At 39.1% G+C, this 21,948-nt stretch overlaps 2 protein-coding genes across 2 annotated transcripts in view; both read right to left on the bottom strand.

The window, feature by feature from the left end:
* Window positions 1-3,063, bottom strand: part of gpc5a (glypican 5a) — a 69,605-nt gene extending 66,542 nt beyond the window's left edge. Inside the window, exon 1 of the mRNA XM_071518117.1 lies at window positions 2,661-3,063. Coding sequence (XP_071374218.1) covers window positions 2,661-2,811 — 151 coding nt within the window. The 5' untranslated portion in view covers window positions 2,812-3,063. The remainder of the gene's footprint in view (window positions 1-2,660) is intronic.
* Window positions 3,064-15,240: 12,177 nt separating this feature from the next.
* LOC139643005 (ephrin-B2-like) lies at window positions 15,241-20,334 on the bottom strand. Its single transcript, XM_071518118.1, has 4 exons — window positions 20,228-20,334; window positions 19,254-19,537; window positions 18,028-18,121; window positions 15,241-15,640 (listed from the first exon to the last, which is right to left on the bottom strand). The coding sequence occupies exons 1-4, from the start codon at window positions 20,332-20,334 to the stop codon at window positions 15,241-15,243; spliced, it is 885 nt and encodes a 294-aa protein (XP_071374219.1).
* Window positions 20,335-21,948: the final 1,614 nt, after the last annotated feature.

Below are 21,948 nucleotides of genomic sequence, written 5' to 3'. Positions count from 1 at the left end.
CCATGTTTTTCTTGCACTGTACAAGTTAAAACATGCTTTAGTGGAGCAAGAAAACTAAAACAGCGAGATTTGAGCGGAGATCCGAGTCAAAACGTTATCGCCTCACCAAGTGATGTCTCAGATTTTCCACTGCGTACAAATGTAAGCAATCTGCACACATAGGGGACAATCAAAACATCTTAAAAGGGACCTAAAACTCTGCAAAAGCCTCTCAGACAAGCTGAGGCAGAGTGTAAAGAGCTGCTGCCAAAGACACTATCAGTGAGGAGGGAGCAGAGCCGGTGATGGCACATGTGGAGGAATTCCGACTCTCCTAGATAAGACAACATGAAAGCGCCCCAGGTCTTGCTAAATGCTTCCCAGAACTATTTCCACTTTAACACTTCAGACAGCAGCTTTTGGTCAAGGTGACAGACTTCTGACTTGCTGCGTTTTGAGCTAAACTGGGTGCTGTTTGGCACTTTTTTAACAGACAGGCAGCGTCAAACATGGAAATAGCTCTCTCAGATTCCTGGAAACTGGATGTTATTGCAAGTTATTTCTCACAAGCCTACATACATTTAGAAGTAAATTCTAAAATCATGCTCAGTAATCTGCTATCACTGTGTTGCAACAAGCCATCTACAATTACTTTATCTTCTGAATTTCAAAAAGACCAATATGTTAATCCAACTGGGAATTGATTACATCTTTCCAATCACGGCTATATGAGTATGTCAAGTCTGCATTTGGACTTGAAAGATCTCTCAGCTGTGTGAGCTTACCAGCAAGGTCAGTGGAGGTGCAGTTTTAAACAGTAGCGGGTGTTTTTATAGGGTTGGTGGCCACTGACCCAGGGCTTATCACTGCTTAAGAATACCCACTGCTTGACACTCAACAGACGTGTCCAACAAAGAAGGGGAATATATAAAAGAAAGAGACAAAAAAGACACAGCACATCTCCGAGAATAAGATTCCAAAATACCTTTCCAACTATATCATCAAAAACAGAAACAGCGTCGAGATTGCAATCCCGGCCGCAAAAGCCTCATTGAAAGGGCTCAGAGTGGTGATGGCCTCGCAAGGGTTATTTAGAGGTTTAGGAGGCATTTGAGGGTTTTCCGTCTGTCGAATCTGTTTCCTCACAGTGGCAGCGGAAGGGGGTGAAGAAGTAAAAAAGGGGAGTAGCTTGTGGTCGGTATAGTCGACACAGTTTATTGCTTATTTTTTCCAAGAGAAAGAAAAGGGACAGAGAGCAGCAGCATCCACAATCTGGCCGTTCCTACCAGGCATTCCAGTCAGTAATAGCCCACATGAAAAAAAAAAAAAACACCCATAATTCCCCCAAAACCATGTAGAGCGGTATGAAGTGGTATTATATTATGGGTGGTGTTCAGCAAGTTGAGTGAAGCCAGTTTACCTAACTTTACACAAAATAATTCCTGTTTATCCCTACAAGCCACTTATCCTCTACTTTAGAAAGCCAAAGGACCAGAGTTGTTTTTCTTTTTTGTCACAACCACCAAGTAATCTCACGAGCTTTACTTCCTAGTTTTACAGCATTAAAACAGCCTGTTTTATTCTAACAATCTGCTAGCCCAGTGAAGGACACTACAGCGAAGTAAACAAAGATGAATTATACCTTCCGTCTGCTGTTATGTGTGATGCAGCAGAAATAATTGGGTGACCAGCAGTGGAAATCAAACCTATCTCCAAACCTATTTCTGGGGACACAATACAGAGTGATCTGTGCAGGGAGAACACAGCAAGACAAATCACCCCAAAACTGACTCTAATGATCATCTGTTGCCCAGTAAGAAATGTCTGGAAATGTGCTGAATATCATCCATCCTGTTACCAACCTGAAAATCTATTCTTGGACATTTCAAATTGAACATTTATGATAGATTTTACATAGTAGATTACTGAACATAAACTGCTCTTGACTTTATGCTGAAAGTTGAGATATTACTCTATCAGAAGAGTGTAGTTACTTTTACAGTGTTGTCAACATATTTACAACCATTAGTAATCAAGTATAAAGATATTTTAAATTCAATTAGTATAAAAGTCATACAAAAAGATGCAATCTCAGTTGGTGGATTGCATTACAGCTCTCTCCTTCTAATGTCTTTATATCAGACTGTGTATGATTGAATTATACAGTTTTCAAAAGGTGTGTGTATTCAATAATTTGTCCTTGTGGTCCCACGCCTGAACCTCCCCCACTTAAAAATCACAAAAAGCTACTTAAAATCCAGCTAGAAGCCAAGAAACAGTTCAGTTTGTATTTATGTCAAAACTGATTAACTGAAGAGTGAAAAAGGCAGAACACGGAGTAAATGTCTACTTGTGAAGATTAGTATAATGGTACATTTGGGTTACTTTTTTTCAGTTCCATGATGGATGCAAAATGGCATTATGTTGATTAACTTTACAGACTTTCCTTCTCATACACTGTCAGTGTTGACACCTCCATGCTAGGCAGAGGAGGCAAATGGGGGGGGAAATCAGATTAGAAGAATGGCATATATAATTTGTTATTGATTGGTTTATGAACCATCCTAAAGATAATATCTTCACCCCATGAGTTAAACCCCCATCAATCAGACCGTGACACATGCAAGTAGGTGCTTAGTCTTTAAGGTAGGCTATCTTGCAATTACATATTTCCAACATACCTGGTTTGGGACTTAAAGGCAATAATTTAACCGGTCCAATCTGCCTGAGTTGGAAAACTTTGCGCACTTCGTCGCAGCTATTCGGGCTTCCCAAACTTAATCCTGTGCAACAAGCCAGGAAGAAAACGCAGTTCGTCCACAGCACACCCATTTTAACAAAATCCCGGTTTACAACAACACAAATCGCCTTTTTGGAAGTAAGGTTTTACACCGCAGGGCTTCCCACTAAACGCAGCCTGCAGGCTCGACTGGTCTGCTCAGGTGAGTCCCATCCACATTTCAGGTTTCAGAAATCAGCGGTGACCACGGGCTTTCTGCTTCCTGGCGCTCCTGGACAGACGCGGTGAAGGAAACGCTCCAGATAATCCTTCAAATCCACTGACACAGAAAGTTGCTGCGGTATGTAGTGTGTTTCCAGACAGCATGTTCTCCAAGTTGGCAGGACGGGGAGCCGAGGCGGTACCATACCTGCATACCGCCGCTGCGCACCTCGCGGCCAGCGGCTGGACGGCGCCATCTAGTGGAGAAGCCAGGCTGCCTGCACGTTTCAGCAACTTCAATTTAAGCCTTTTCAAGCCCTGTGTTTAATGCCAGTTAGAATAAAATATATGATCTGTTGCGCAACTGCAAAAAAAAAATGTGAACATGAAAACAAGTGTAGACGTATCAGAATATAACTTGGTCTGTGTAACTGTGCTAATTTCTAACCGGAAAAACAGCTGCACCGAGAAACCGCAGCAATTTGCAGGCATCTTAAACTGATTTTCAGACTTCAGATGCTATATTTAACAGCATGCAAAACCGTTTAAGGCCTCGCGTTTAGATAATAGAATTTAACACGTTTCCAGGACTTTTTGCAGGACCTGAAATCAGTGGGCCCTTTCCATTTGTAGGTTACATAGAAGTTTGTGGGTTGGGATGCTTTTACTTTTTCTAGGTTTTCAAGTATGAAACTATTCTTAGATCACAAGCAATTTTGTTTCACGCAAAGCATCATCTCACAAGATTAGTGTCTGTAGCTGTAGTTCTACAGCAGTATTTCCCAAACATTAAATGGATTCAGGCAGCCTCCAGCAAAATGAGGATTAGTTTTAATTTCACCCTCATCTTATTCACTATCAGTTAGCACTAAGAGACTGTTTGACTGATCGGATCACAGGTTTCACTCTCCACCAACAGTATAAAAGCTTGATACATATATATATATAACAATTTTGCTCTCAGATGGGAAGCTTTTAGACAAAACCTTGATTAGCTAGGGTTCTGTGGTCTAAAATCTCTCTATCTGGGGATCCTTGACATAAAAAGGTAAAGGATCCTTGAAGGATTAACCTCATATACACCAAACACACCCCATTCTAAATTATACATCACTTCCAAAACTCTGAAGTGTGATCCATGATGTCAGCATGATGTTCCTGTATAAAAAAATGTCAGTCTTAAAAACTTAAATCTTGCCTGTTTAAGCACTTTTGGTGAGCCTGCAAGCTCATGTGACATACTTTACATATTTGCCCTTAGATATGGTGCCAAAGGTGGTCAACATGACGACATCAGTGATACATTATAACACTCATTATCAGACTGCAGAAAAATGCTGAGAAAATCTGGTTTACTGGTTGTAAAAGCGTAAAAAGTTGTTACCTGAACCTTATTTGGTTTGTGCACCCATCTAAAGCACATTTGGTTACACAACATAAATCAACAATGTGACAGCTAAGACCAAATCTAATGTCTAAAAACTAATATCGACACATTGTTTGATTCTAGGTTAACTGGCATTACTGTAAAATATTTTAGATTACATCGCTTACACTTCATATTTAGGTTGTTGTAGGTGGACCTATTTTTTCCAATTCAAAATTGTCCTGATTCAGTCTTTTTTTTTTCAGTCTCTAAATCCAAATTGTATTAAAAGGGATCCAATATCAGCTTTGTTGGCAAAAAAAAGGCTAAATGAGAACTCAATGAAAAGTTTAAAAACCAAAAGCCAGAAACTAAGGGAAATGATACAGAAAACACATTTTTGCTGGATACCATTTAGCACAAAATAAGACAAAAGGTGTGCATATTTCTGCACAGTATTTTTCTTACATTCATTTTATACCTTGGAATTGCTAACCCATTTAGTTGTTAGATTTCAATGCAAGTAAATTTAAGTGTTATTCTAATAAGCATATTATAATAAATCAATCCTCAAGAAAAGATACAGTTCACCAATTTAATTTAGATTTCAAACTACATTACATGATTGTGTAGCGAGTTACATACTTCCAAACTCATAGTACAGGTAATTTTACAATTCACATGCTGAGAACAAACTGGCCCAAAACCCCACATTAAAAGGTGTAGTTTGAGTGTAAAAGGTCAACGGCGGCTCCATCTCCTCACTCCTGCACAGGCCGGGACAAGTGCAATACCTCTAGGTACACAGCATTGCTACTTATCCCCACCTGCATAGGAAGGGACAGCTCTAGATACCTAAAACATCAGATAAACATTCAAGTCTGTTGTTGTAAGCAGTGACCACAAAAATACACACCATACAATTATCATATTATACATCATACACAATCTTAATGATAACCAATCCCACTGAAGAGCTCTTTGTCAGTGTGGAAGTCATCAACCTAGTCAGTTTTGCATGGATTTGCACAGCGAACATCAGTTAAAGCTGAATGCAAACCAGCAAAACTGACCGGGAATAACGATAAACAGATAAGCCTCCTCCGTTTCGGGTCGTCTGAGCTTGAGAAAGACGCAGTTAGTTAGAAGTACTTCAAGTGCTTACATTGCAGTAGATTGGAGAAAAACACTACCTGCACTATAAGCACTTTAGCACTGCTGAAACTTTGAGGTCACTGGACGAGGGCTGGCATACAATCCTGGTTTCAATGTAGCGTAAATGGATGTGTATTATGGAATCGGGGTGCGGGCGATGTGACGCCCGGCACTCCAAAAACCAATAATCTAAACAGGTGGAGAGCAAGCAGGCCACCATCAGTTTTGCATAGATTTGCACAACTCATCTATTCTTGTAGTGCAACTATGCAAAACTAGCAGAGAACTGCGAGAAATTTAAGCCCAATTAGAAATTAAGTGTTCAAGTGGCGCATATCACAGCCCCTTATGCCAGAAGGAGCACTTAGGGCAGTAGGTGCTAGTCTATTTCACTATCTGCACTAGATGCACCTTAGCACAAAGACAGTACTTCAAATGAAATATAACAACAAAGAAATTGCAAATCATTGTCAGGGTATTGCTATAAGTGCCTCCACTGCAGTAGGTATTACATAGTACTACCTGCACTGTAAGCACTTTGACAATACAAAGACTGATTACAGCATCTCTGCTGCATCTGACCAACATCCAAGGGAAAGATGATATTTCCATGGGAAAAATACAGCCACACTGGTCCATGTTGAAACTTGGTCCTGGTTTCTTCACTTCATGCGCATCCTGTAATCAAAAAAATATACTACAGGTTATAAAGATAATCAGCATGAGTTTCTAACATTGCAACAAGTTACATACTTCACCAACAGCATGGGTGTAATTTCTTTAAGAATAATATATATCTAAAAACAGGTTGTTTACGCCCGCTAACCGTTGTGAGCACCATTAGTACCGGTAGGCCGAGAAATTGATGGGTTTGCTGATAAAGAATAAGATGTTGTGATTTATTGAAGCACCACGAGGTCACTGGAAGAGAAAACATGAATGAGTTGCGCAGCCTGCGGCCCGCGTTCCCTGCGACAGGAGCGCACATGCGCAGAAGAGCACATTCGCCGAGTGTTGTTCACCCCTCCCCCACTGTCTTTTAACATGGCGCCTCCAAGTGCGCCAACCTTAGCATAAATGACTTTAAAACAATCAAATTAAATGCAAACATGGCATTACACATTAAAGTTAAAACTGCGCAGTGTTTCTGTAACAGAAATACTGCGATGTCGGAGCTTCTAGAAAGCAGGCTAACGTCCAGTTAGCTACGAACAGAAGCTAGCAGCGTCTAAACAGCAGCAGTGCGCTGCGCTGGTTGGGCAGGTAGCAGGCTGCGAGCTAAACTTGGTATTAGCCTGATGAAAACATGGTAAACCATCTGCATCTGGCCTGTCGTATTCACTACAGTTATCCTCAGACCCACTGGAGATGGCAGAGGAACAGCCAGTGTGTTTTTCAGTAAAGTAGCTGGCTAATTTTCATATTTGGTTTGCTAACAAAATTGCGAGTTTGACGACACTGACTAGCTATCCAACAACGTTAGCTTAGCCACAACAAACGAGCACACATTTGTTTGAAAATACAGAAACGTGTGGTCTACCCCGTTGGATTTGCTGCAGTTGCCGAGCCATATAATATTTTAACGGAGTGCCCGCCTTATTAATCTACATGTTTGTGTTTACCCTGCAAAACAACTATCACAAGTTATGTGGCTAAGCTAGGCTAGCCAGCTAAAACGCGCGGCCTAAAACTGCCCCATGTGCTGCTGCTTTGTTCTGGGGGGCACTTTAACTCACACACCAATGCACTCGAGACTGAGCAGTAAATTAACCAGATTTACAAACTTACTTTTCAAATTTCGGACGATTACCCTTATACAAGGATGGGGAAGATTATCAAAAGGGCAGATGTTTTTCAACTAGTTGCTAAAGCGCAGCGGAGAAAGCTCCGGACAGCTTTTCAAATCTCCCTCATTCCCTCAATGGTGGAGCTGAGGGGGCTGCCATGCGCCTCACGTTACACTGTTTTCATCGCCAACCTATCAATTATGTGTAAATGTTTAGATATTTCTCTCAACAGGATGATAAGACACGTAAAAACACACGTAAAACGCACAGTTGATGAATTCCTGCACCAAAACAGAGAATACAAATAACCAAAAACCGACTTCCTTGCCGATAAACATGCGCTCAGTAGACACTCACCAGCGAAATCCACCATCTTCGCTCACTTGCTTGGGCTGCCATGTACTCTTACCGACAAAGAGAGAAATAATACGTAACTATCCCGAAAACTTTTTAACCGGCAGATAAAAGCGAAATGTAAAGTAAAATCCGAGCCGATCGTGTGTTAAATCAGACCACGGCTAGGTTTAGTAAAAATGAGTGAGGGATTAGGAAAGTGGCGCGAAGGCGACCAGTTGGTAACCATGTGGGTGAATGAAGGGCGGCTCCCACTGAACGTAAATATCTAGCTACAACCCCCAACTCCCCTATTAGCATACATAAACTACGGTACTTCCGACCCACATCTCCAACCAAACAGCCTCCACCTATCCCACAGAAGAAGAGGGAAAAGAGACAGAGGATCACTGCTGTTTTCAACATCCTTTAAAATAACATGGTAAAAAAAATAATGGAAAAGTGACAATAGTCGGCTTTCAGACATATACAGCCTATAGGTTATTAAAGTTTTACACTGATGGTAAGAAAAAAAAAAGATTTAAAATCATGGACAGGTTTCAATCTCTAGATGAAAACAATGGCGCCTGATTTGTGAGGCTTCTCTGCATGCTATAAAGTCAATCTTTTTAGGTATGCTCGCGAAACTAAGACAAATTAAACGATTAATTAACCTGTTGCTATTCCAGTCACAATAAATTAAAATCAACCTATGAAAGGCAAGGCTATATTTTAATTTCCTATATCTATATCTATCTTTATACCTCATATAGCCTATTTAAAATCGTTTATTTATAAACAAACGGATTATATTTACATTTTTCTCTACACACACATATGCACAGAGGGAGAAAGAGAAATCAAATTAATGCATTTAACATATTCCCATAAAAATTAAACTATTTATAAAACTTTGTAAATTGTCTTCTTATCTTAGAAGCTGAAAGGAAAAAATGGTGAGTGGTTGATATCAGAGTTACATTCTCCCCTAAAATAGAATTTGCATTTGTTATTTTGTATGTTTTTGAGTTTAGTCTAGTGGACATGAACAAGTACCACATAAAACTAAACTAAAGCCAAACTATAGGCTAGTCTATAAAATTATAGTCTACAAAACTATAGTGAATTCACAAAGCAACAATTATAGAGCCTGACTTTGTGGACACACAGGAGGCCTATAGGGTGATTTTCTGGGGATGTTGGTACTTTGTTGTTGTATTTTCTGCATCTGAAGTGTTAGCACAATTTCTAAGAAAAAACATTAAAAAAAAGAAAAAGCATTAAAAAGTCAACATACCAGTGATCACAGATTAGAGTTTTGGTTCTCTTAACTTTTGAAATAGTTGTTCATTTTCATCAAAGCTGACTGAACTATGCAAAGTTATAGAAATGCATGAATGAATTTTGCTTTGGAACCCAAATTCAGTGTTTTTTTGATAGTATGTTGTTTTGCTGTTGTTGATCGTTAACTTTATTTGTTTAGCTTTGTGTTCCCCTATGGATAACACATTAAAATGTTGGTGTGTTTGCATTAGATTTATTATACAACATAATATGACAAAAATTACATATAATAATTATTTATCATTTTATTAGAATTAGTTTAAATTATTTTTTCAGTTAAAGCAATTGTAATTGAAATATAAATTACACTATAAAACAATCTGAAGATACAATGAGTAAAATGTAAAAATAAGTTTTGTTGTTACTGTCATTTAAACAATGGTTTTCCACATTAGGAATTCGTATTTTAACATTAATCTATTAGTAGGCTAATATTTTTGCATTTATTCTTGCAAACTAATAATTCATCTTTATGTTTTCTTACAATAATCCAACTGAATATAACCACAGATATCATTTGCACTGTGAGTTGATGTGGTTGTGAGTAATTATATGTAAATGTTCAGGACCATGACTGCTATTTCATGGTTATGGGTTTAGGTTTGAATTGTTGAACCAATACTCACCTGGAATATACTGAACTAATTCAATAGACATGTAACATTTCATGCTGATAATAAACTCACATAACACTTATCTTCAGTTCTTGCATTCTTCTGTTTTAATGCGAAATGACCTGATATTGTGGAAACTTCATAGCCGATGACATAAAGCATTTTGGTATGAAATTTGGTAAGGAGTACTGCAACAGATTCTGGGCCCTCTGACAACATGTGACTCAGCGCCTCTACACAAACCTTTTGCTGCTTCTAGTTAAACCTGGAGTCTCTCTGAGACGCTCATGTTATTTAGATGTGTAAAATGATAGAATGACTGATATACTGTACAGTGAAATATGAGGCAAAGATTGTTCCAAATATCTGCCCTAGCTGCTCTGTACAATCTACAGCAGCAAAAAGGAGATTTCAGCAATTTTGCACAATTCTGAATTTATGAAAGTTATTTTGATTTGTGCCCAGTGAAATGTGTGTATAATACGCAGAATATAAGCTCCCTGACATGGTGATCTGTGTTGCAATGTGTTCAGAAAAGAGACAATGTGGGCATTGAATTTGCACTTTGTTTAAGAAGTGTAACAGTTTTTCATTACCAGACAGTATTCTTTTGAAGGTCTTGAGGTTCATTTTACAAGTTAAGATAGTTTACACCATTTTCACCTAACTTAAAATTAATACAGTGTGTATTTGCAATGGCACACTAAATCAGTCTTATGTTTGACACAATTTGTAGTCACAACTAGAACTACGAAAATGAGTTCCCTGTGTGGTTTTGTTAGAACAGGGAAAAAAATCCTTCCACTGACCTCTTTCTTCTTCCTACAGAGATGTAAGTAGGCTCAAATAAATGATAAAACAAATTTGTTTTCAACAATACCAAATACATTTGCATTGGAGTTTCATAGCAATCCCACAATCTTTGTAACAATCTGTTCAGGCACTAGTGATGGTCTCTCTGTCCTGGAAACTAATGAAATTAATTCCCACCTTTCCCCTCACTAACCAAATCCCTAGTAGTTAAAAAGTATAGTGATGGTTTGATAAACCTTTCAAAACATCATTTGTTGTTATTAACAATACATTGTTATTAGGGATATGTTGAAAAGCAACACAAAGTTGTATTTTCCAAAGTAGACACATGGATGTGTTGAAAATAACACATATCATTTTGAAGAGTGTAGGATCTGCTGCCCAGCTTTATTAACATCTGTTGGAATCTGTTGAATGCTGTGAAGCGTTGCAAACATGTGAGCGAGGTACAGTATGGTAGCTGGCCAGCAGAGGGAACTAGCAAACTAAATACTGTACCATATTGAGATTAAGTATATTGTTTTTCAACTGTAAAGGGAAGCTCTAACCCCAACTTCCCTATCGCTGAAGTTTCTGTTGTTATAAAAAATCATCTTTCTTTATGCAATCTACCGTTTCAGAGAGGAGGTGGAAGTCAAGTATTCATTCACAGTTTATCAATATGTTTAATACTGCCAATCATTTAATGATAAGTGTCTTTGTACCGCATGCTGATGACATAAACTCCACTTGGTTAGAGAGTAATCAGACAGCGATGGTGCAAGATGTAGGGTTTTGTTCATACTAGCAAGAGGTGCGTGTTTGATTTTAGCTGGAATTCACACTGATTCATCAAGATTGTTGAGTGATGCCTGTTCCCTCTAATAGCAGAATATCTCTTCTCCACTTCCCTGGCCACACAGTCTTAGTTAGTGGGCCTGTTGTGAGTGGGAGCGCTCAGTCATGACCCCCAACCCCCCACACAAAGCTAGTGGCGGGGCTAGTTCCTCTGCATATGGAAGTGAGGTGGGGGTGGGTGGACTAGAGGAAGGTTAGCTGTAGACCTCACATCTTCCCATGGGGTCAGATACAGCTTATGGCCATCCTTATTAGAACTCGCCCCTTCCCCCCCAAACCTCTTTCAGCACAAATAACAGTGTGCTTTTCTCATCCCATTGGGATGAGAAAAGCGCTGTACATTTTTCAAGAAATAATACTGTTTGAGCTAAAGGAAGAGCAGCAGTCATCAACAGTACAACAGCACATGTGGTCATAAGTGTTTTTTTTCTGTGTTTCTTTATACCCTACTATGTAACTGAACTGAGAATTTCCACAGAAAATGTGTTACTTCAAACACTATGCTTGGACTTGTTGAGACATTCAAGCCTGTACTTGGGATCCAGAACATCCCCTCTGGTGCCATGCTACTTCTGCCCCTCTTTTCTAAAATGGCCTACCACAGCCAGGCTCCTCCCATAACAGGGGCCAGGAGCCCGGGGGTCTCTGTTTTGTTCTTCCTATTGAAGCCTGGCTGCCATTGTCTCCCTGTGACCTGGGGGTCAACTGAACTCACCTCGCCCTACCACGGCCCATTCAGCTGTGAAGCTTCACACAGGACAAAAACATCTCACAAGAGCAAGGATCACTTCAAGCGAGGGAGTGGAAAGAAACACACACAGACAATGAACGAGTTCTGTAATGTTTCAGAGTCACAAGCTAATTTGCTTTATATTGTTTCCACGGTATACCAATTTTAGCTATTGTGCAAGCAGTTCAAAGTTGATAAAAAAAAAGAATTTGAATGAATTAAATGAAACGAATTGTGGTTTGGTTTGCAATATATTTTAGTGACTTGTGGGCTTCCCCCATTGAAAAGATAATGATAGTTTAAGTTGGCCAAGACACATTGGTCTATTAAAGTTACAGTATGGTGTTAAATAGAATGGAATAATGAAGTAATCTTTGACACATTTTCTGTTTATTCTTCCCCAGATATTTTAAATTCTTTTCTTCCCAGTGATTTGTTGAGTGCTGAGGGTTAATAGTGATGTCGGCTTTATATCCAAAGCTATCATCTGAGCCTCTTTAAAAAGATTTATGCATTGGACTGATAGTCTAAAAAATAAAAGTAGTCCATTTGCCACAATGTGCTTGCACAAAATAAAGCACAGTTCACTCCAAGGTTTTACCCCCTCCAAAATCAAGAAAAAGCATATTCAATTGATAGTTAATTTGTTATTTGTGTTCACTTTGCTGAAACAGTTCAATTTTAGTAGTTTGATTGTTCAAAGCACAAAACACATATGCTGTGGATCTTAGACTGGCTCTTGCACAAGCTGTTGCTGTTAGAGGCAACAGTGTCCCTGGTGGTGAGGAAAGCTCATGGAAGCTGACAGGTTGAAAATGTGAGGCATGATGTGGCTGAAGAAGCATGAAACATGTTCACCCATGGATACCAAGCACGGCACCACAGGAGAGACCTCGAATACAATTAGTGCTGTGTGTTCACGTGAAAAAAAAAAAAATCACTTTACATTTACATAGAGCTTGATGTTTCAGGGGAGGCACGCACCACAAAATTCCTTGACTTCCAAAGTTACAATTGCAGCTACATTTTCAAGAGCGAAGTGTTGTAAAAGAACCAACTTTGGATTTTTATCCTGTTCCTTTGTATTTGCATGAAAGACTTACTTTTGTAACCACCTTGAGTGAAAATCTTGAAGTTTTTATCCATCTTTACAAATATCTTGTACTCATTTTATTGGTTTCTGATAGTGAAAAATAATTAATAATTCAAATATACCTCAAATGAATTCAGTTCAAGCTTACTCTTCTGTTACACTCATTGTAAATTAAAATTACTAAAAATGTAAATGTGTATATGAAATGTGGTGATGTGACTGGATGTGATTTTTTGTACTTCAACATGTACTTTGTCATTTATTGTATTGTTTGTGCTGTCTTTTATGTCGACCTGCCCTGGGACTGCAGATGGAAATGAGCAAATAGCTATAATCTGGTGCAAAGCATCTTTTCTCTTTTCTGAGATCAATGTTCTCTTTTGCACATGGTCCCTGACAAATAAACTTAATAAACTAAACTAAATTTACAAACTGAAATTGGGGATGATCAGTATACATTAACAGCAAAACACCATGCTGTTTTGTCTTGTGGTTTACTTATGCTGCTGATGTAATGTCTGTCTTGCAAAGTAAATAATTGTAATGTAGAGTGCCTTATGTTTGACTGGACAAACTGCCCTATAGCCTGTTACCGCATGCATTCAAATCCTGTATATACTACACTGTTATGCACTTCTCCCCTTCTTCCCTATCATCTTCACTCTACTGTTTGGATTGGTTATAAAATATTGCTGGAAAGTTCCCACTTTCCTATAAACAAAGTCAAATCATATTTTACATTATGTCATTTTGTCATTTTGTGTCCTTCCAACCTAATAAGACACGGTGAGACTTTCGTTATGGTGCCGTTCACTGCAGATAGAATGACAGTCACCATCCCAAGAGCACCATTACAAGTGCAATGAACAGATACGCATAAATGGTTAATCTTCTGAGCAATGCTGAATATCACACCTCCGACCCAAAAAATAAATCAGAAAACAACCTGTTTTTTAAGGTTAAAATAGATTTTGGGTTCCTTGCCAAATCAAACACAGCTAAAACTAGTTTATTAAAGCCATATAAAGGTGATTTCATTGCTATTTTAGTATTCTTTTCACAATAATGGGACTCTCATTCTATAAATTGCTGATATAGGACCATGACAACATCAGAATATGCAGATAGTTATGCTGCTGTTGCTCAATATTGCTTGCTGCCATGCAATGTGCGTCTCTTATTATTTTATTAATCACAAGGACAGCTGAAGGACTGTGCTGTGATTTATCAACAGTCTATCCTGTGATTCAAACTTCGTTTTCTATTTTTATTTTATTATATTCCTTTCTCTCTGTTCTTCTCCATTCATTTTTCCTTTTGGGAGGCAGAGAGAGAGGACACAGACATTGAGATTTTCTTTGGTCTGTCCTCTGCCTTTTCAAAATCCTGGGTTCAATACCTTAATTTCAAGGATAAGATTTGTAGCGCAGAGCCCTGATTATACACTAACCATTGTTTAAGAAACTATGTTTAAAAACACTTTGACAGTAAAAACAAAATTAATGCATTTCGATGACTTGTCTCCTGCACCTAGTTAGAAGATATAATTGACCAGAAAGATTCACCGTGGAGTCCCTCAAGATTGTTTTACTTCACTAAAAGCCACAGAATCATGATTTGCAACTGAATGAACAGCATTTCAAACAAAGTTTACAAAATTCAATTTTGAAAATATATATTGAAGTGCTAACACAAATTGAGTGTGTTGGAGTGCAATATCAGTTCTTTATCAGATGTATCCAATAAATTAAAATAAATACACATTTACTGTACATATGAAGCAGCCACATGCAGTGGCAGTGAAAGCATTGCTTTTGATGATGGGGAATTTTTCTTCACACAAGAGCAAAAAATCTATCAATCAATTATTGGAGGCTGCCAACCGTTTTTCACAGAGGAAACAAATAGAAATAAAGACCTTCAGTAACTAGTGAATGACCTCTAATGAAGCACTAGACTGTCTAGTCGTCATTTCCTCTTCACTGATTCAAGAAAAATAAATGCTTCAACAGCATTTTGTGCACTTGGTGCAGCGTGACACAAATAAGCATAATGCTGGCATCTGTCTGCCAAAGCCTATGGTCAATACAACACACTCCTCAGCTCTCCATGTGACTTTACTTCATATTCCTTGAAAGAGCGCCGTCCAACATCTCACTGCAAACTTTACTGCTGTGGCCTGAATGCATCCTCGAGAGTAGAGATTCAAGACAGCATGTTAGAATGGCATTAGAGTGAAACGGATGCATTAGACTTTGTAGTAGATGTTGGTGGGGCTCTGGGGCGGTATCTCCTGAACTATATACACAGGCGGGCCGTAGTCACTGCTCACACGCTCATAATGACGACAGAGCATGCTGTCGGACGCCCGCAGCGGATAGACAACATCGCTGCGGTCCGAGCCGTTGTTGTCGCTGCTGACGCTGTCCCGCTTAGGCACAGCTAAGGTGTTGAGGGACATGGAGGCCGATGGCTGGCTATCTGGGGCGCAGTGACGGTGGTGGTACCTCCAGAGCAGGGCCAGCAGAGTCACGATGACCAGAACAAGGATCACGCAGCCAGAGACAACCCAGATGAATAAGTCTGGATCCGACCCACCGGGGATTGTTTGTCCAGTTTCTGAGCGAGAGAATGAAGAGAAAGCAGAAACAGAGATAGGAGAGTCAGTGAGGATGATAATAAGATAATAAAAGAAAAGAATCGGACATGGAGAGATAAAATAAATTTGTGTGAAAGACTTCAAATCAATACGGCTCAGTTTATGACCTTGTGCAGCCCGATCAGTATTTGTTAACATGAAAAGCTCTCTCAAAGCTAGACATAGAAGAATATGCTCTAATCTGCAGTGTCTTACTGGTAAACAGCCTGGAGCCATTCACTGGCATTGAACGGACCAATGACTCATGATCATTCAGTTTAAATACAAGTCTGCTGTACATGGAAGTGGTATTGATTCCAAATACAGAAAGTGTTCACTGATCCCTAGAATATCAGATACAATTGTGGTCATTTTTTCCTTCTTTTCAAATGCATTCTCTGTGGAAATGTAGATCAGTGGGATATCATAGATTAATGGGTAGGACAAACTCTTCCTGGAGCTTAATAATAACATATTTCTGAAATTCAGCAGTATCCCTCTTTAAATGTAAAGTTAGAGGGAGGCTGTGTGCTCCTGAGTGTCAAAATGCTAATGTTAGAGCTTTGCATCCTGTGCAGGCTATTTTCTTTATCATTCCAGTTTTGCTTTTCATACCCTTTTCACTCGTGGAGGGGTCCTTGGCCCTGGACTTTGGGTGTTTGGGTGGGAATCTGGTAGGAGACTCCTGGAGGATTGAGGGTGGGTCCAAAGAACCTGGAATAAGACAGGATGGTTGAGCAGCACACTGGCAAGCAAAAATCAACACTGCATCCATCATAATTCTAATGCCCACGTCATCCGATAAAATGTCAATTTTAAAAGAAAGATCCACCCTACAACACTTCAGCATTGTTTAAAAAACAGCTATGATGCACCTTATATTTCTGAGCCCATTTTGTTGTTTGGTGGTGTATTTTTTGTATAATCACCTATCAACGGTAAATGTCAGATTTTGATGTCAGCCCCCCTTGAGTTTTTAGACACAATTTTGCACCGATTTTCAACAGTCATACAGGGAAAAATCCATCACATAGGCAGAGACACCAAATTCTCCACTGACCTCAATAGACCAGAATGCAGTGCAACCGCAAGACATGTTGCACTTTGAGTAAGGGGTGCAACTTTCACTTTCTTTTGACTGGAAAAACTCTCTCTCTTGCTCCTACTATGCTATCGTTATTGCTCTCTCCGCCAACACGCAAAACCCACAGCTGGATGCAACAAGTTCACATCCCTTCTCTGGAGGATGTCGAAAGGCATTCTGGGAAACGTAGGAAATCACTAACTGCAGTTGAGTTAGACAAGGCAGGTTCAGGGAAAGTGGGTACACCAAATAAAGGAAATTACATCACTTGGTCGCAAAATAACTCCCAGAATGATCATGTATATTGATGATGTATAATAGTGTAAAAGTATCTGAGGATGGATTTTTCCTTTAAGTCTGCTAAAGACACCAAGATGTCATTAGCAGGTTGCAACTTTATACATCCTATAATTGTATTGCTGAGGACATACATGCAATGGCATTTGATTAAACTATGAATATAATAAAATTGGAATTACTTTTTCCCCCAGTTATATGATTCAGGATTGTTTTATTCTTTTATCTTGCCATGGTACACCTAATGAGCTACAAGGAATCAGAGAAAATTGCTAGATAGTTTAAAAGAAACAAATCTCTTAAAAATGCACATTTTAATCATGTTACTCATAATTTTGTGACTACATTCAAAATAGTGCTGAATGTGTTGGGAGTAAATTTTACTGGAACAGGTGCAGTAAAAAATCGTATTTCTTCATATTAGTTGGTTCTTACCTGGTGAAAAGACAAATAATACCACCTTTATGAAAAGGCTCCTAATAGAAATATTATAGTGATACCGTAGGAGATTAAAAAAAAAATTATTACGTATATTAGAGAAATACTATAGTGATTTTTCGTCAGGGCATTTAAGGTGGAATAGTAGCCTGGAATAGGTTCAGAATCTGGTTTATCAAGTTATAATACACATTTTAGGAATACAAAATGGTAAAATGGCCCAATGGCTGTTCTAGTGTTATATTAAAAAGAAGATTATTGACCGCCATTGCTGGTCCAAACCGATTGCATGCTACATTATACTGATGGCCTTAAGCTGCCAGTGGTTTGAATTAGGGATTTGAGATAATTCATGAGAGCAATCTCTCTACAAGAGAATGAATGATGACGAAGATTATCTGACCACTTAGTAATGCCAGAGCGGAGGGATATTATTGCATTACACAAATAAGAAACAGAAATGAACAACGGACATAACATTCCCTTGACATTTTTTTGTCATGATGAAACCCTCTGTCTCTCTTTCTCTCTCTCTCTCTCTCTCTCCCTCTCTCTCTCTCACACACACACAGTACTTACTCTGTCCCACTCTCAGCACCAGCTTCATGGATTTGGTTTTACATACCCCTCCATTAGTATTATCCAAACCTTGCAACGAGCTAGTAGAAGTGGCTGATACAGAGAGGAAGACAGAGGAGAGAAAGAAAGAGACGGACAGGGAGAGAGGGAGAGTAGAATAAATTGAATTTATAACTTGCAAAGTTAATGATATATTATGTAGTCAACATAATGCAAGACCATCACGCAATGCATCATTACATTACAATTTCTTTGAAGACAGTTTGTATATACCCGGGCAAATTACCTTATGTTACATCACATAGGCAAATAATTCATGCACATAAGGCAAAAATGTCATGCATGCAAAACGTGACCTTTGATGTTATGTACAGACATAATGACAGACACATAAAACACCACCAAAGAAGAAACATGAGTGGCATACAAAGTATTCAAAATTCAAAGGCACTTTTGCTTGAAAAAAAAATAAGCAAGTCTTTATTTTAGCAGCTAACACATGACTTATTAAAAACACACCAATATAGTGTGGCGCGAGACTTAATCAAACATTAAAAAAAAACACACAAAAATGCAAATATGGATGCACGCACACATACACAAATACACACACCAACTCAGTCACACAATCTCTGTCACACACACATACACACACACACATAGACTTGTTAGAAGCATTTAGGTCAGATAACAATGTCTCACAGCCTACAAGCTACGTTGCCATGAAAGCTCCCGTCAAATCTGCCTGATGCTGTAAAAGCCTTGTGTGATTTGGGGCATGTAAGCCCTTGGAATCACACTGGCCTGCCAGCGCGAAGTGTGCTGTCAGAGCACAGCGAGGTGGATGAGGGGTGAGGCTACATGGTAAGACTTGCTCTCCATCTCACGCAACACTTGGCACTAAGATGCTGGTATAACCAACAGTGGACCAATAACGAGGCCACGGTTGATTCTCATGCGAACTGACAAAATGGGGAGGGAGCGAAGGATGATGGCTTCTCCGTCTCTCTCAGGAAAAAAGAAACAGTTGGTAACACAGATTCAAATGCTGTTCCACCTGTAGCAACAAGCAGCTTATGCCTCAGCTCTACTGATTTTTACATTTTTAGATGTTGGCACACAAAAGACATGCAGCGCTGACAGCCATGACTTCAACCAGACATCTTTATCTGAGCTGAGCACGGCTACTGTGAGGTTACTCTCCTCTCTTACTCTTACAACTCACAGGTGATATAATAGTCCCTTCCCTTGAGGAACTCCAAACCCCAGAGGTTGGGGCTGAACTCCTGGAACTTGAAGGTGAACTTTACATCCCTGTGGGGCTTGTCGCAGTTCAGCAGGGGCGTGTCCGTCTTGTCGATGGCGCAACGCTCCATCTGACTCCGGGTCACCAGGTAGACACGGTAGAACTCCTCCTTTCCCCCTGAGGAAGCCCCCGCTCGGGGACAAATGATGTCCATCTTGTCCCCTATCTGGGGAAAGAGGACCAGACCCTGACCTGGAGTGAATCTGTGTGTGTGTGTGTGTGAGAGAGAGAGAGAGAGAGAGAGAGAGAGAGAGAGAGAGAGAGAGAAAAAAAGAAAGACAGTCAGGGAGATAATCAAAAGGGAACATTTTTAATACAACAATATAGATTGAACTATTGTTATTTCATTGATTGTTTGAACCAGTGAACTGCATAGAGACTGTTACTGGCATCATTTTATTATACTTCTTATAAAATTATCCAACCACCTGTGTTGTGAGCATCTAAACAACATTATTACTGTTTATTTTGGTTATGCACCGTAGGCTAATTACTTGTCTAGGATCATAACAATGACCAGTTATTATCTTATATATTATATACTAGTGAATTAAACATTGTAGTTCATAAGTGCAGCTGCAATATCACATTGATGAGTATATTTCCATACACCTTATCTTATACACATCAATATAATTTGACAATGCAGCCTGATTTTGCCTGCTCTAATTAAATCAGCAGTGCACTGGAGAGACTAGGCAGTGCACAGAATAACTTCTGCATTACATTATTTCTATCAAATCTCAAAACAGTACAACCCTGAATTGCTATAAAATGCTTGTTTCTCCTCTGATTACCAACTTGTCATCTAGGCTATGAACTACTATAATGGCATGGCAGCAGCAGAAAGTTAGAATCCATCTCAAACTGTGAAACTACATTTATCCACTTACTTTGTGTTGGAGCTGTTCCAGTAGACTGACTCCAGGATGATGGCACGACAGGAGCAAATGATGGCCAACAAGATCACGGCACTGTAACTCCATGTGTTTCTCCCCATCACAGGAACATGCAGGTAATGGCTCAGTATCATAAAATAGAGTCAAAACAAACTAAATTCTTTTGCCTCTGCATGTTTTCTATCTTTGCAGGCTCGCGCAGTGGACGCATTCTTGAGTGAAATCCCATCAAGTTGCGATTTTTCCTCTTGCAGTTGCATGAAATTTTCCACATTGTGCGTAATTGGCTAGAAAATCATTCGTGTGACGAAACGCATCTATTGAGGGCAGAGATGTTGAGGAGTATTTTAGTCGCCAGCTGACTGACTGGTCCGCCCATCCAATCTCATGCGTATTGGGTGGAAGCGGCGATGTGGTGGGAAATAAAAGGGTGGGCAAAGGCTTGGTGTGCCAATAATGGAAACGAATAAATTAGAATTTCAGTAATGCGTTAATTTAGGCTATGTATCCCACTTAAGTGACCCTCCTCATATCTAAAGCACACTGATAGACTACTACTTACGGATATTTAGGCTACTATGAATTCAGGTCATACAGATTTCTGTCAGCCATAAAAAAGTTGGTAAACTACATTTCGCAAATAAAAAAAAAGTGGGCAAACTGAGTTCAAGCGGGTTTACCTTCCACTACATCCCAAGGTGGAAGGTTTCATTTTTTTTTTTTTTTTTTTTTTATTACTGACCGTTGGTAATGTTTCACTTAAATGTTTAAAAAAAAATCTAGATTCGTTTAAAATAAATGTTAAACGAGGGTGGAAATGAATCTGACGATTTTTTCTAAATCCCGAAGCCATATTCTGCATTGAAGGAGCCAAAACTGTATAATCCCTCATTCTCAGGGAACCTGGACTAACGACAATGTGATTTGGGAGATTAAATTGGGCGTCTGTTACAGGAATAAAGCACCATGAACAAAGTAGAATCGCGTGCAAATAGTTGTGTCAGCGTTTCGGGGAATAGACTCTAATATGCAGGCAGCATCTTTCATATAAAGACTTCATTTAAGTCAGGAGTCAAAAGACAGGTTTGTCTTTTGCCCTGCATTTAAGTGGAACAAACTTCAGATGAACATCACATGTATATGATTGATTGATTGATTTTATTTCCTTGTCATGCACTGAAGATGCCCCGCCTACATGGGTTTACAGGACATGCATGGGTCACACAAACATTACACTGGGTTTAGTCTGCCACGGCCATCTTTTCTGAATCACCTCTCAAGTCTTTCATTATCATCTAACCAAAAGCAGTTAGCACAAATAGAAGTCACTCTGCTATGAAGAACACATCTCAGCTTCTCATACAAATGACAATAGAACATAAAAGTAGTATTATTTGCCCCATATCACATAACAGATTCTGCATGTCCTCCCCTAGTGTGACAATGAACCTTTCTGTTTTTCTAATGGTACACTGACCAGAGGAGTCATGTGAATTTTTGTGTTTGAATTCGGCAATTGTTTGATTGTGATTTACTTTTGTTTTTTTGTTTCCTTTTTTTTTTGTTTCCCTCTTGGTAATAGTTGCATTTTCAAACACAGCTATATGTAGACTAGAAGGAAACAAAAAATTATAAGGAAGGTGAAGGGCAGATAATGATTTATTAGGCCTATACAATCTGAATCACCATGACTAAGTATTTCAGATGAAAAACAA

The sequence above is a fragment of the Centroberyx affinis genome, unplaced genomic scaffold, assembly GCF_046629955.1.
Source record: "Centroberyx affinis isolate AG114_WGS23_722 - 3 ecotype Tasmania unplaced genomic scaffold, CSIRO-AGI_Caff_v1 ptg000554l_1, whole genome shotgun sequence".
NCBI classification, from domain to species: Eukaryota; Metazoa; Chordata; class Actinopteri; order Beryciformes; family Berycidae; genus Centroberyx; species Centroberyx affinis.
This window is presented reverse-complemented; position numbering and strand designations above follow the sequence as displayed.